This window comes from Furipterus horrens, unplaced genomic scaffold (assembly GCF_987537825.1).
Source record: "Furipterus horrens unplaced genomic scaffold, mFurHor1.1.pri manual_scaffold_4, whole genome shotgun sequence".
Lineage (NCBI taxonomy): Eukaryota > Metazoa > Chordata > Mammalia > Chiroptera > Furipteridae > Furipterus > Furipterus horrens.
The window spans coordinates 196,702,550-196,718,431 of record NW_028327174.1 but is presented as its reverse complement, the minus strand read 5'-3'; the positions used below and the strand labels follow the sequence as shown (position 1 = coordinate 196,718,431).

General features: G+C 37.0%; 1 protein-coding gene across 1 annotated transcript in view; it reads left to right on the top strand.

The window, feature by feature from the left end:
- Positions 1-13,195, top strand: part of SCAI (suppressor of cancer cell invasion) — a 95,912-nt gene extending 82,717 nt beyond the window's left edge. The window contains exons 17-20 of the mRNA XM_090275274.1: positions 2,878-2,950; positions 6,060-6,233; positions 6,423-6,523; positions 13,027-13,195. Of these exons, the coding sequence (XP_090131400.1) occupies positions 2,878-2,950; positions 6,060-6,233; positions 6,423-6,523; positions 13,027-13,173 (495 nt within the window). The 3' untranslated portion in view covers positions 13,174-13,195. The remainder of the gene's footprint in view (positions 1-2,877; positions 2,951-6,059; positions 6,234-6,422; positions 6,524-13,026) is intronic.
- Positions 13,196-15,882: the final 2,687 nt, after the last annotated feature.

Below are 15,882 nucleotides of genomic sequence, written 5' to 3'. Positions count from 1 at the left end.
AGTCCAGGTAAACTGAGCTCTGCTCTTGGTGGGAACTCACCCAACTCCAAGTTCACAGAAGCCAGCCAAGGGTCAGCCTTGTAAGCAGGCCTTTCAGAGGACAGCAGCCAGGCTTGTGCTAGCTCTTTTTACACAGTATTTACAGAAGTCAGGAGAGAACTTGATCAGCAAGGGAAGAAGCAAAGGAAAAGGAAACCTGGGGGCATAAATAATGGCAGTGTTCATTTTAGTGCTATCCGGGAGCGACAGTGCCCGGACAAAGGATCCACGCCATCTCTGCCATGTGCAGGAATGCCTCGAGCTGCCTTAGCTGAAAGAATTTCCTTAGTATCATTCAATTTGCTCCCTTTGTTTTGATTACAAGAAATTTCTAATTTATTTTTATTATTTGTTTAAATTTTTTGTATTGCTATGACATTTACAAAGTCACGAAATCAAATAGCTCTGCTGGGAAATCACTGTCCCTCCCAGACCCAATTCACTCAGTTACTCTCTCTCCCTGTATGTAATCACTGTTGTCTGTTTCTTGTTAATCCTTCTAGAAAAAACTTTTAAATGTGTATATAAGCCAACGTATGCTATATAAATGGTAGTAACATGCCATACACAACTGCTGTGTATCTTAATCTTTTCCACTGGTAAGAAATGTTGGAGATCTATCCATACCCACTCAAAAAGAACTTCTTCGTTCTTTCTTGTAGCTGGATAGTATTCCGTTGTATGGTTGTGCCATAATTTATTCTACCAGTGCCTTATTGCTGACCATTTGGTTGTTTCTGATCCTTTACTGTTATTAACAATGCTGCAAGGAATAACTTGGGACTTGTTATTTTTCAGGTTTGAGAGTATATTGATAGGGTAAGTTCCTAGTTGTGGAATTGCTCTGGTAATGGAATATGCATTCGAGTTTAATAGAGTCTGCGAAATTGTCTTCTAAAAAGTTTATACTAATAATTTATACTCCTACCATCTACATATGAGTTTGTTTCCCCATATTTTTGCCAATAGCATATATTTTCAAACTTTTAGAAAAATGCTGAACTAATAGATTATAACTGGTAATTTAATGTACCTTTGATTTTATTTCTCTTATCAGTGGGGTTGAACATCTTTCATGCATTTGAGCCAGTTGTATTGCCTTTTCTATGAAGTCGCTTGTTATCTTTCACCCATTTTTCTACTGGGTCAGCAGACTCTTTCTTATGGATTTGAGAAGTCCTTTCTGTATTAAGGATATTAATCCTTTGTAATATGAGTCGTAAACAGATTTCCCAGAACATCATTTGGCTTTTGATTTAGTTTATGCTGTATTTTACTGTATAAAAGCCTTTGATTTTTGTGACTGGGTGGATTAATCATAATGATAATGGGAAGATCTTCTAGGCTACAAAAGTACCCCTACTTTCTTATATTTTCCTTTCTTCACTTTTATTAAATTTTTACATTTAAATCTACGACATATTTTATATCCTAGTGTGTGGTGTAAAATATGGAACCAACATTTTTTTCCACATGTCCATCCAGGTTTTCCTACCAATTCGAATTGTCATCTTTATCATATATACAGCAGTCCCTCTATATCGCAGTTCACTTATCGCGGCCTCACTGTATCGCGGGATTTTTAAAAATATTATATTGAATTATTTATCACGGATTTTTCGCTATATCGCGTGATTTGGTGGTACTGTATACGTATGTTGTTAAAGTTACGTAGGTTTAAGACCGTAGAATCAATCTAAGGTTCCTACTTCAGTTCCTACTTCACAGGGGCGGGGGGGCGTCTAGAACGTAATACCCGCGATAAGTGAGGGAATACTGTATTTAGTCCTGTTTTGGGGTCTGACTCTGGACTCTATTCCCTTTCATTGGTCTTCTGCCTGCCCTTGTGCCAGGTCCACATATATTTTTTTCAAAGTTCTCATATATTTTTTAATTTTTTTCCTTTTCTTTATTGTTGACACTATTACAAATGTCCCCCTACCACCCCTTATTTTTGATTACTGAGGCTTTAAAGTATGTTTAATAGCTGATGAGTGTTATTCCCTCTCTGCTCTTCTTTTGAAGAGTTTTCCTGGCTAATTTACTTCCTCCTTGTAAACTTAGGGATTATTTTTTTCAGTTGCAGGGGAAAAACCTATCACCATTTTTTTTTTGAGGTTGGATTAAATTTTAATAAATTAGTGTGACATCTTTAGAATGGGTTCCTCTCTAAGAACATAGTATGTCTTTCCATTTGTTCTAGTCTTTATTTTTATGATTGAGGGGTGTTTTTAGTTCTTTTTGTTTTTTTCACTTTTTATTAAGTTTACTTATAGTTTTATCTATCCTGTTTTACCAAACAGTTTATAATTTTATTTCCCATGTAGATCTGCTTTTAGGGAAAGGATATCCTCAGAGCACGCAGAGAGTATTCTTTGAGTGTCAGTTTAATTCTCACATTGACACTCTGGTTTTATACATCATTCTGTGTGAGCAGTAAATATGATTCACAGTGAGAGATGGATCTTCTCTTCACAGACCAGTAAGTCGGGTTTTAGAGCCAGACCTTAGATCTTAGAAAATTCACCCTTGTGAATACACCTTCATCAGTGTATGTTGCCCAGTAGAGAGCCAGATGACCTTCCTCTGTAACACTGCGGCAGTATCTCTGCTTGTATTTTTTAAAAATCAGTAGTTCATTTAGTAAATGTCACTATTTTAAGAAAGCCTATTATTCATGGTAGTTATACATGAATGGCAGTCTCTTCAGCTGTTACTGATGTTTCTGCAGCTGCTTATGAGTCAGAGAGCCCAATCTAAACACTAATGATGTGCTTTGGAAAATTACTATCTTTGGTCAAGCCTTTAACAAACATTTTAAATTCTTATATGTTACAGAATTTCACAAACTTATTTGGACAGCCACTAGTCTGCTTGCTGTCTCCCACAGCATATCCAAAAGCTTTACAAGGTATGTTCTGCCATTACCTCTTATATCCATAGGTTGCAAATAAACACTGTCTACATTTTGAATAATATTGATCTTTGTTTCCCCACCTATAATGATCACATGTGGATGTATGGTGTTTAATGTGGCAGGTGTCAGTCTGAAATCAACCAGAAGTCTTGCTACCATTAAGCCTAGGGATAATTCTCAAAGAAATGGTAGAACATTCCTGAAAAAAGAGTGGTTTTGGTCCCTTGCTCTTAGGGAACTTGTGATTTGTGAATTTTAAAATTTATTTTGCAGCTCTTTGTTTTGGAGAGTGTTCTCATCCATCTAGCATGATTTTCTGTATTGCTGGCTACATCTTTTAAGACTAAGATTTCTGGTTGAGAAAACTCCTCGGCCTATGCCTAAGAGTTAGGATACAGGCACATCTTAAAGGGTTTCTTTTATTCACATTTTTATCTCTTTGTATTTTTCAAATAAAAGGACCTCTGATCAGTGTGCCAGAGAGACAGGTCAGTGTTCTGGCCATTTCTCGGATGAATAAGAAATGAGAGGCTTTTAATGATTTGTCCTTCGTTGGCAGCACACGCAGTGTGGTTGTGACGCCCAGGCACTAAACTAGGCAGGATACTAAACAAACCTTACCGCTGTCTCGGCAGTACTTGTCACCATTTCACTATCTCCCTGGTTGCGAATAGTGCTGATGTCTGTGGGGGATGGCATTTTACTGCTACTTCCCAGCCAGAAGTCCTGTCTGCTGACATAGTTTGACACAGGAAGTGATGGTCAGCATTTGAATGCCTGAGAGAAGCTGGAGACTTGTCACTGTTGTTTTAAGGTAAGTTCTGCTATTTCACAGGGAGAAACATGTAGAAATACTAAGTTCCTGTATCCAAAAGTCAGATTACTAAGGGATAGAACTTACCTTCAAACAACGGTAAAATTCTCCTGCTTTGAGGACTTTGTTCACTGGTTGCTTATCATTTCTGGAGTAACGTAACTCCTTCCAATTACTTAAGAGTACTTTTTGCTATCAGTTTGTCCTCTCAAGGGGGAGCTTTAGTTAAAATTGCATGATCTAATGGGTTATACCGAGATTATTCGGTCTAAAAGGCTTTAGTATGTATAAGATAAAAACACAGACTTTGGAGGCGGATTGATTGAACTTGAATCCTAACTCAGCCACTTACTAACTGTGTGACCTTGGATGGTTCCTTAGCCATTCTGTGCCTCAGTTTTATTTCCTGTCAAATGGAGATAATAATAGTACCACCCTCATAAGTCTGAGTACATGTATTCAGTATGTGCCAACTATCATTATTATAAATACGCTTAGTTGTAATGTACATCCTTGATATTTTTTAGTCCAGTATCCTATCTTTTGTGCTATAAAGCTTAGCCCTCTAATCCCTAAATATGCCCCGTCTGGGCACAAACCAGCAGATATCTAAGTCTTTGGAATTAGGTTCCCGAGTCTCTGGTATCTAAAGTCTACAGTTTTCTCTTTACCTAAGAGTTATTCATTTGTTCACCAAATATTTACTCCCCATTTATTTGTCGGGTACAGTGCTAGGCATTGGAGGCAACAGGGACCAGACAAGCACAGTCCTGTTTCTCACAGAGCCAGCTGTCTAGCCGAGGCAAGGGACAACCTAACAGACAGTGACCGTGACTCAGGAGGAAGCGTGTGCAACACTTGAGGAAGTCGGAGCAGCTCTTGAGAGTGAAGAAAGTGCATGAAATGACGTCTAAAGTGCAGTTGAAGGATATGGAGAAGTATGGAGCATTTAGAGAAAGTAGAGTAGCTCCTGCTAGTTAAAGGGCAGAGTCTGGAATTGTGGGACTGAATTATGAGAAACCTTTCATGATTTAAGTGGAGGACAGTGGGGCGCCATTAGAAGCTTTTAAGCAGCAGTAACAGGAAAGAGCCTTCAGTTAACCTGCTGTAAGATGAAGTGGACAAGAGCATTGACGGAGATAAAGAGATCGTGGTGGCCAGGCTAGGATAGTGGCTGGTTAGCTGGCGACAAAAGGTGCTAGCCCAAAGAACCAACAGGACTTGGTGATGGACTTGGTGGTGGTGAGGAAATAAGGGAGAGGAAGGAGCCGGGAATGGACTTCAGGTTCTGGCTGAGGTGCTGGTAGAAATAACGATACTGCATAACAAGTAGATTTATAAGAGATCAAAAGGGGGGAAAATTGTTGTCCATTTTTGACATGTTAAGTTTAAAGTTACCTTTGAGAGGTTGAATTTAGTAGTCTAGAGCAACTCTGTCCAATAGAATTACAATGGGAGTCACATCTGTAATTTTAAGTTTTCTAGTAGCCACATTTTTTTTTTTTTTTTTGGTTTTTCAATTACAGTTGTTCCCTTTTCCCCTAATTTCTCTCCCCCACCCAACCCACCCCCTCTCCCGCATAGTAGCCACATTTTTTAAAAAGTAGAAAGTCACTGGTGAAATTAATGTTAAACATGTGTCTTTTCATACTGCTGCTTTAAAATCCCAGGTATATTTTCCACGTCATAGTGTGTCTCAGTTTGGACCGGTCACACTTTAAGTTCTTTTTAAGTGTCCAGTAGGTACTGCAAGACAGCACAGTTCTAGACATACGGAGCTCAATCTAGGCTGCAGATAGAGAACTGGGAATCAGCAGGCGTATAAATGATAACCCAGATTACATGAGCAGGTGAGATCAGCAATGGATCAGGCCAAAGGAAGGAAGGGTTGATATTGAGGGGATCAGTGGAGAAAGAGCAACTAACAGGAGAGTGAATAAGACTGGCAATCCTAGTGCTCATCAGAGAATGCTGTCACGAACTGCCTGCAAGCCAGACCTTGCCATATTCGGATAAAACCTGTTTGTTGGAGGGAAAAAAGCAAAGGAATATGTTCATGTTCTGTTTCTCTTTAGTTTACTAGGCTCTAAAGTTTGTTCAGCAGACATCAATGTACCTGGAATATGTTTTTGTCATTCCTTGCAGAATCTACTTTGTTGAATTATGACTTAATGATATAGCTTTAATTTTATACGTTATCAGTATATTAAAATGTTCCTCAAATGCATCCTTATCTTTTGCAAAAGTGTTTTCTATGTGTATATATATAAAACATGTTTGTTATTACAGATCAATCTCAACGAGGTAGCCTCTTCACTCTCTTTTTGAACAATCCTCTAATGGCCTTCCTATTTGTCTCTGGATTGTCAAGCATGCGTAGAGGCCTGTGGGAAAAATGTCAAGAATATCTTCGAAAAATCAACCGTGATATTGCCCAGCTACTGACGCATTCACGTTCAATAGGTACCCTACTCATCTAACGGCACACTTAAAAGATAGTATAATGATTAAAAAATTTTTAAGTTGTTTGAATTTTTAAAGGTGTTTGTTGAAGGCAGGGCATTTGAGAAGGCTTTCCTGAACTTTGCTTCCCTTTGGGAATGTGTCTTCCCTTTAAGTCTCATTTGACTGTCACCTTTCTCCTCTTTGCAGATCAGGCATTCCTCCAGTTTTTCGGAGATGAGTTTCTGCGCTTGCTTCTCACAAGATTTGTCTTCTGTTCAGCCACCATGAGGATGCACAAGATTTTTCGGGTAGGCAAAGAATATTTCAGTGACCAATTTTACCATGTGAGGTATTTAAGAAACATACATGATGTTTACCTGTATTAAATAGTTTGAGTAGATCCAAAATCAAATTCACAAAATAATATGTAAAGCACTAAAGATGGACAAAGTAAGGCACATCAGATACCTACCACTCAATTTAAGAAGTAGAGCATTTTCCTTGCCTTTGAGGCCTCCCTAATCCCGTCTCTCTCTCAGTTACAACTAAAATCCTGATTTTCGTGATTATCCTTCACTGTTCTTTAAAGTTTTGCCACATGTATTTATATTGCTACACAACATATTGATGGATCCATATTTTATGTATTTTACATCTTGTTTTGTTTCACTCTCTATTCAGAGGCAGATTAAGGTGGGTTGAGGCCCCGGGCGCAAGAAGAAAATACTGGGCCCTTTAAGAAAAAGAGAGAAGCCCTGGCCAGATAGCTCAGTTGGTTAGAGCATCATCCCCATATGCTAAGGTTGTGGGTTCAATCCCTGGACAGGGCACATACAAGAATCATCCAATGAATGCATAATAAGTGGAACAATAAATTGATCTCTCTCTCTCTCTCTCTCTCTCTCTCTTTCAAAATCAATAAATAAATTTAAAAAAAGAGAGAGAGAGAGACAGGGAAAATAAAAATACATGTTAACCATATTTTTAAATAAATAAAAAATATGTACTATTAATGTTTTATTTCCAATAAAATTTGATTATAATATATGTATAATATAATTAATAATAGCATAATAATAATCACAAAGTTTTGATGTCATTTCATCTTTCTAGCTACCAATGAAAAGAAAAATATAAAATTTAATAGTCTGAATTAGAATACTAGAGAAGAGATTTTTTGTTATAGTGCAATAAATTAATGATTAATTAAAATTCAAAAGTTATTCATAAACTACGAAAATCCAGGCACTGATGTAACAACAGCAATTAATTTTATCTTAATATAATTTCAACTTACCTGAATATTTATTTATACGCACAGAAAACTATTTTTAAAACCGTAAATGAAACAAGTACATATCCACAAACTAACTTACATCCCTGCGTATTTGCATATATCATAAGTCTGCACTGCAGGAGAACCTTTGTAAGTACAAAGTAGCAAATACGATTCTATTGCTCTGAGAAGCGGTAGCGCACGGGGCCCCTGCAGCCCAGTACGTGTAGTATAGGGTTGTTTCCAGTTTTTTATTATAATGAACAATGTCACTGTGAAATCTTCTATCCATTTCCTAGTACACGTATGTAAGACTTTTTCTGGGGAATGTACCTGATAGTGAAAATGCAAGGTCAGATAATTTAGGCATATTCAAGTTTACTAGGGACTGCCAAACATTTTGCCAAGTGGTTGTATCAGTTTACACAGTTACTAGCAGTGTGTAAGAGTTGCTGTTGCTCTAATCCTTGCCAACATTTGTTGAAGTCATACTTTATAATCCATGTAAATCAGGTGGGTATAAAGTAGTAGCCTATTGTGGTTTTAATAATATGCATTTCTGGGATTACTGTTGAGGTTTAGCGACTTCTCATGTGTTATTCGTTGTCCTTCTTTGTCTAGAGTGTGTTCAAGTCTTTTGTCTGTTTTGTACTAAATAGTTTGCTTTTGTTCTGAGTATTCAGGTAACTACATAACACTGTTGGTTGAGGTGTTTTAAATTTCAGCCATTATATTTTTCACTTCTATAAGTAACATTTGGTTCTTTTTCAAATACCCCTGAATGTTTTAAAAAGGCTTTTACAACTTCTAAAATGTGTGATTTTTTTCCATTTTATTAATATAATTTTTAAATGTTACAGAATTGTACAGTGAACACCCATATACACACTGGCTAGATTCTGAAGTTAATGTTTTGGTATATTTGCTTTCTGACATATCTTTCCATTTGTCCATCCCTCCTTCCATTCATCAGTTCATCTCATTTTTTGATGCATTTAGTCTTTTACCGTAAATTGTAATGTTAATTGTTGGTTTCTCATATGCCCTTTTCCAGATCCCTTCTATTCCTAATATGTTGAGAGTTTTTATCAGGAGTGGGTATAGAAGACTGTAAAATACTTTTTTGTGCATTAATTAACCTGATATATATATTAATTGTAACATGGTGAATAGAATTGATTGATTTTCTTTTTTTAAGTATATTTTATTATGTTGTTACAACAGTCCCAATTTCTTTCCCTTTGCTCCCCTTTGCCCAGTGCCCCCCTTCCCTCGCGCAATCCCACCCCCCTTAGTTGATGTCCATGGGTTGTGCATATAAATTCTTTAGCTTCACCCTTTCCTATATTATTCTTAACATCCCCCTGTCTATTTTGTACCAACCGATTATGTTTCTTAATCCCTGCACCATTTCCCCATTTTTCCCGCTTCCCCCTTCCAGCTGATAACCCTCCAAATGATCCCAATACCTATGGTTCTGTTCCTATTCTGGTTTGTTTAGCTGGGTTTGTCTTTATTTTTTAGATTCAGTTGTTGATAGTTGTGAGTTTGTCATTTTAATGTTCATAATTTTGATCTTCTTTTTCTTAAGTAAGTCCCTTTGACACTTCATATAATAATGACTTGGTGATGATGAGCTCCTTTAGCTTTACCTTGTCTGGGAAGCACTTTATTTGCCCTTCCATTCTAAATGATAGCTTTGCTGGATAGAGTAATCTTGGTTGTAGGTTCATGGTTTTCATCACATTGAATATTCCTTGCCAGCCCCTTCTTGCCTGCAAAGTTCCTTTTGAGAAATCAGCTGATAGTCTTATAGGCATCCCTTTGTAGGTAACTCTCTGCTTTTCTTTTGCTGCTTTTAAGATTCTGTCTTTATCTTGAACTTTTGGCATTTTAGTTATGATGTGTCTTGGTGTGGTCCTCCTTGGGTCTAGCTTGTTTGGGACTCTCTGTGCTTCTTGGACATGTCTGTCTATTTCCTTCGCCAAATTTGGGAAGTTTTCCTTCATCATTTTTTCACATAAGCTTTCAATTTCTTGCTCTTCCTCTTCTCCTTCTGGCACTCCTATGATTTGGATGTTGGTATATTTAAAGTTGTCCCAGAGGTTCCTAAGCCTCTCCTCATTTTTTTTCAATTCTTGTTCCCTTATTCTGTACTGCTTGACTGTTTTTTTCTTCCTTATGTTCCAAATCATTGATTTGAACCCCAGTTACCTTCTCTTCACCATTGTTTTTGTGTGGATTTTCCTTCATTTCATTTAGCGTAGCCTTCACTTCTTCTCTCATGTGTCTGCCGTACTTTAGCATATCTGTCAAGCCTGTGAGCATCTTTATCACCAGTGTTTTCAACTCTGTATTTGTTAGGTTGGCTAACTCCTCGTTTGTTAGGTTGGCTATCTCCTTGTCGCTTAGTTCTCCCACTGGAACCTTGATCCATTCTCTATTTTGGGCCATACCTCTCTGTCTTATCTTGAGAGGCTCCTGTGTTTGTTTGCCTCTATGTCTTAGGTAGAACTCTCGCTCCTGTTACGTTGTAAGGGGTGGAGCCTTAGGTATTCATCAGTACAGGGCTACCCATTTCACCACATTGTGGCGCTGTATGTGTGGGAGGGGTCTGAGAGAGACAATGCCACTTGCTCAGCACTCGCCCCTTTTCCAGGCACTTCTCCCACTTCTGTATGGGACTGGCACCTCTCTAGCTGTTGCCCTGACTGTCGTTTCCAGAGTGGGTGGGTCTGCAGACATTCTAGGACTGTGGGGGCCCTTTAAACAAATGGACTCTGCTGAGAGACTGGCAGTTTCTGCCTCCGTCCCAACCCCCATTGGTTTTCACAGTTAGAAGCAATGAGGCTTTATTTTCCCCCGCGCTGAAATCATGTGGTCTGGTGCTGGGAATGCTCCCCAGGTGTCCCTCCCTACTTTTCAAAACATGTGACTGCGCTTTCTGCTGGCCTGCCGCTGCCGATGCTGCCACCACTGCCACACTGCGTCCTCTCCGCCCCAGCTCCACCCCTCCTGCCTGTCTGGATGAGTATTTCTTCTTTATATCTTTGCTTGTTGGACTTCCATGCAGCTCGATTTTCTAGAACTTCTGGTTGTCTCTGTTTTTGAGATCGTTGTATTCCTTCATAGTTGTGGAGGGAGATGCAGTGTGTCTACCTACACCTCCATCTTGGCCGGAAGTCCCTGGTTGATTTTCTAATAATAAGTCAACCTTGTGCATGTGAATTAAACGTATTTTGTGGTCATGTATTATTCTTTTGCATCGCTGGATTCAGTTTGCTAATATTTCATTATGGATTTTTGCATCTGTTTGATGAGTGATTATGGTATTTAATTATATTGCTTTTGGATCATTCGATTATGGTGTACCTTGATATGGTTTTCTCTGTTGTTTTTTACCTGCTTGGGGTTCACTGAGCATCTTGGATCTGTGGGTTACAGTTTTTAACTACCTTGGAATATTTTTAGCCATTATTTCTTCAAGTACAGAGGTGGGCAAAAGTAGGTTTTACATGATACAAATAAATAATGCAATAATAAATAAATAAATAACAAAAATAAACTCTGTTACGCATACTCACAACTATAAACCTACTATTGCCCACCACTGTATTTTTTTCTTTTCTCTCCCCTTTCTCTTCTATCTGGGTAATCAATTATTGTACATAAATGCTACACAATATGGTGCTACAGGTTACTGATGTGCTCTGCGTTTTTTTTTAATCTTTTTCTCTTTGTGCTTCAGTTTCTATTCCTGTGTCATCATGTTGGCTGATGTTTCTGTCTGCAGTGTCCAATATGTTGTTAATTCTGTCCAGTTAGTTTTTCATTTCAGGGATTACATTTTTCTCATCACTAAAAGTTCTATTTGTTTTTTTTAATATTTTTTATTTCTCTCATATTTACGTTTTCATTGTGCTCTTGAATGTATATGTAACAGGTAAAGTCCTTATCTGTTAACAATTATAGATTTGTTCTTACTCTTTTTTTGTACTACTCATGGATCTCATATTCTTAATTTGTACAACTAGTAATTTTCTTAAACTATGGGTATTGTGAATTTTATGATGTTGAATTCTAGATTCTGTTGTTTTTCTTTAAAGAGTGTTAGACTTTGTTCTGGCAGGAGTGAAGCTACTTGCAAATCTGTTTGACCTTTCCACAGCTTGTTTTTAAGCTTATTAGGAGTGGATTTAGAGCAGTGTTAGCATATAATTGGAAACTTATTTCAGCCTGATACTATGAAATGTAATTCTTTTGGGGTCTCTTTTGTATGTCCTTGTTCCAACAAATATTCTCCACTCTGGGGGATGTCCGGTCAGAACTCAGACATTTCCCAGCCATGTGTGAGCTGAGAGAATTGTTCAGCTTACAGTAGTCCCCCAGTAGTTCTTGGGTTTTGGGGTTTTTTTTTCTGTATTTTAGGGTTTTTGAACATTTCATTTTTGTCACTCATAGTATTTGGTGTAGTAAAACAAATTTGGTTGTTGTAATATGTAATGATTGAGGCCTACAGGAATAAGAGAGAGAAATGACATTTGTATGAGCTGTCATGTGAGATGCATAGAAAAGTAGTAACTTACTTCTGGAAATTTTAAATGTGTGGCAAAATTATGGTCTATGGAAATTACCAAATGAAGAATTTCCAAATGACAGTTACCTAGTTCTTGAAATTGTCTTCTTTTGCTTTCATGTAATTATAGATTTTTTTCTTTTTTATTATTCCTTTTCTGTATTTTTTTTTCCTTTTTCTGAACTTTCATCTCCCTTTTGAGGAACTCTTTCTTTTACTTTTTGCTAATATTCTGAGAAGCCTCATCTATTTTTATGGCTTTAGTATTTCTCGCCATGGAGATTATATCAGTGTTTACATATACTGTTCAAACTCGTCTTCTGAGATACAGCCCTGAATTTTCAAATTCTGGTTGAGGAGCAGCTGTAATTGCATTACCTTATTACCACAAATAAAATATACCTAAAACCTGAAGCTTTACCCTCTCCCCAAATTAGCTCCTCCTTCTCTTCTTCTCAGTGGTTCCCAACTCTTCTCTCAAGTCACCCATTCCGGAAATCTTAGTCATTTTGATGCACCCCTATCCTATAATTAATTTCAAAGGCCCATGCTTCTCATCTTTTTTCTCTCACTTTAATTCCCACTACAAATTTACTTATTCATTCATTTCACAAATAGTTGTTAAAATATGCTAGGATTTCTCCCCTAATAAGTAGAAATTACATGGTTTTTACAATATAGCATTGTGCCCAGAAATGATCGGCCCCAGTAAACATTTGTGAATTAACTCACTAAATTAATAGATGAGGTTGAACCCTACAAAATGTCATTTTTTAAGGTCAAAGTGGTCAAATGCCAGCAATTTTACATTACCAATAAGAATCATACCAATATAGAAGAGAAAAATACATATTATCAATATGTTATTCCTTGATAGTTAATGTTAACAGTAATATTAATGTTTTTAATTTTCTTTCATCAAACTATAAAACTTGACTTTTCTCTTCTTTGCCTGTTAGGAAACACGAAATTATCCTGAATCATATCCACAACTGCCAAGGGATGAAACAGTGGAAAACCCTCATCTCCAGAAGCACATTTTGGAATTGGCATCCATTCTGGATGTTCGAAACGTGTTCTTTGAAAATACCATAGATGACTATTAAAACAAAAATCCTCTTGTTGAAATAGTTTTTTCATTTGCCACAGATTTTAAATGGTGCAGTTTTCTAATGTGATGACAGACATATAGTGGTGTTACTTAGTTTTTATTTTTTAATTTAGGACCACCATTTTAAAAACAAACTGAAAAAAATTGTTCATACTTTTAGGGTAATTGTTTTACAACCTTGGGTCTTTTTAAAAACTCAAGTAATCTTGGGATTTTTATTTTTATTTTTTGGTTTTGAGGTATGGAAAATTGCCTCCAGCATCTAATCCTATACTCAAATAGTCACTGCTCTCACCCTGCGAAGAGTAAATTATTTATTTTTGTATAATGAAGAAAATCCAACTCTTAAACTTGGACCCTACATGTGTGGATTTGGAAAATATATAATTGTCTACAGAGATGAAGCTAGCCAGCACGGACTATTAAAAATCAAGAACAGAGTCCTGCCATACAATTTCTTTTCATTCCAAGTTAGTAGGTAGAAAATGTGTTTATCTCTGAATATAATCAAGATAGTTCTTGAAATCTTTTAACTTGTTTAAATACTGTCAGAATTTCAGAAACTATCTAAGATTGATTTGCATCTGAAGGCCAAATCTTTCATTGGGGCCTTGAGAAGGATGACTATCCTTTGGAATGTGTGAGCCCTGTGTTGTTATGAGATACGTTTGCATATTTTATTCCCTTCGTAGTTTTTGAGTGTTCAAAATGAAAAAGAACAACTTTTAAATATTTCACTTGAAAATCAGATTGTTGGTTTCATAATACAGTATTTCTGGTAGGAATTCTATTTAAATTCATCATTCATAAGATCAGATTTAGAGTGTGTCTAGATTGAAGTCCAGCACTGATTTTGTAATCTTTTTGCATAGTTCAAAGTTATGAGACTTCAGAGTCAGAGGTGTTATTAATTTTAGCTGAGGGCAACTGAATTGTTATTTAACCTAAAATGGAAGTTGCTTTTGCATTGACAATTTGGCAATGAGATTTTTAAAAACTTTTATTTAATATGTTATATTCATGCACAAGCTTTTTATTATTTTAAATAGGACTCAGTATATAATATAAAGATTTTTGTGTTTTTCTTCCCTGTCATCCACTTCATAATTTCACAGGCACTAGCTATGATGTTTTTCCCCCTCTCTCAACTCCACAGAATTCAAATTCAGAAAGTTAAGAATCAAAAGCCCTTCGGTACGGGCTCACAGTCTACCTCTGGCAGTCCCAGGGGAAATGATGATAGCTTTTGCTGCCTCTTTCCTGTGTCCCTAGGGAAATGTTACTGTGATATTTTTAACTTGGTTTACATTTCTGTCATACAGAATTAGTTGGGTCTAAGTTATTCGTATACCTGTTTCAATTGGCTGATTTTTCACCTAAAGTCTTGAGGTTATTGCTCTTGGTTTTGAGGGACTTTGTGGTGTTTTATTAATTTTTAAATTATGTTTTTTTCTTTTCAACATTATTTCAGAAAGCTCTGGAAAAGTTATTCTGGATAGAGATTTTCTTTGCTAGTGGGTTGTTTTCCATGATCAGATGAAGACTGCTTTCCCTTTTCTCAGTCCCTTCATTAACGTCAGAGCTTTCTTGTGACCTCCACGTTCACGTAGACTCCAGCAATAGGCCTTAGTGGTCTGACTGCTTGTTTCAGTTCTCCCAAAGTTCTGTGCCAGTAACATACCTAAAAACATGTTTTCCTGTTCCCTGATGCTTAAAATGATATTTTACATCCTGAGCTTTATCCTCCCTCACCTGTATAGCATAAAGAACACTGGTCTGAGAACTAGGAGGCCTGGGTTCTAATCCTGGCATTCCTGGTAACTCGCTTTGTCCTTCGCAGGTGTCTTCATGTCTCTGCTTCTGGCATTCTCATCTGTAAAATGAAGGCATTGGCCCAAGGTCCTGTCCAAGTCAATGGTTCTATAATTTGAACTCTTGGTTCCAAAAGATACTGATTTCTCCACCCCTGTCACATGGAAAACTAGTTTCCCTGATTTTAGCATACACAATATTTTCTTTTCTAGATATTTAACTAGTTTTCATTCAAGAAAATATCTGAGTCGCACTTAGGTGTTGTAGAAACTAGTTCAGAGAGAGACTCTCCTGAAATATTAGAGCTTCTGTGATTAGAAATGTGTTTGTCTAAGAACGAGGGGTCTTATAAACTGTAACAAGAGTTTAGATGATGGCATTGCTTCTTAAGCTGATAGTGTGATTCCTTACCGGTAGGTAAAATTTTTAAGTGAACCAAAGTGATCTTGAGAGGAAAACTCCTAGGAAATTCCAAACAATCGTTTCATTCATGCCCTCAAAAAGAAAAACTGTGTGTTGAACAACAACCACACTCCAGATTTTGTTCTAGGCTTTGGGGAAGCAAACAAGCAGACCCAAAAATTGTCTTCCCGAAGCTTCCATTCTAGTAGGAGGAGTCAGGCAATAAATACAATAATTAAGTAATTTTATGTTAGAAAGTTATAAGTAGTATGAAGAAAAGTTAGATCACAGTAGGGGAAATTTTTGTTTGTTTCGGGGCAAAGAGCAATGTTGAGATGAGTGATCAGGGTAGGCCTTATTGAGAAGATTACATTTGTGCAAGTGCTTCGTATTTCTTTCTCTTTCCTCTCTCTGGTTTGGTACCTTTTATTGTAAAAGTTTTAAACATAAACAGAGTTTACTGAACCCATTCGTGCCCACCACCCAGCTT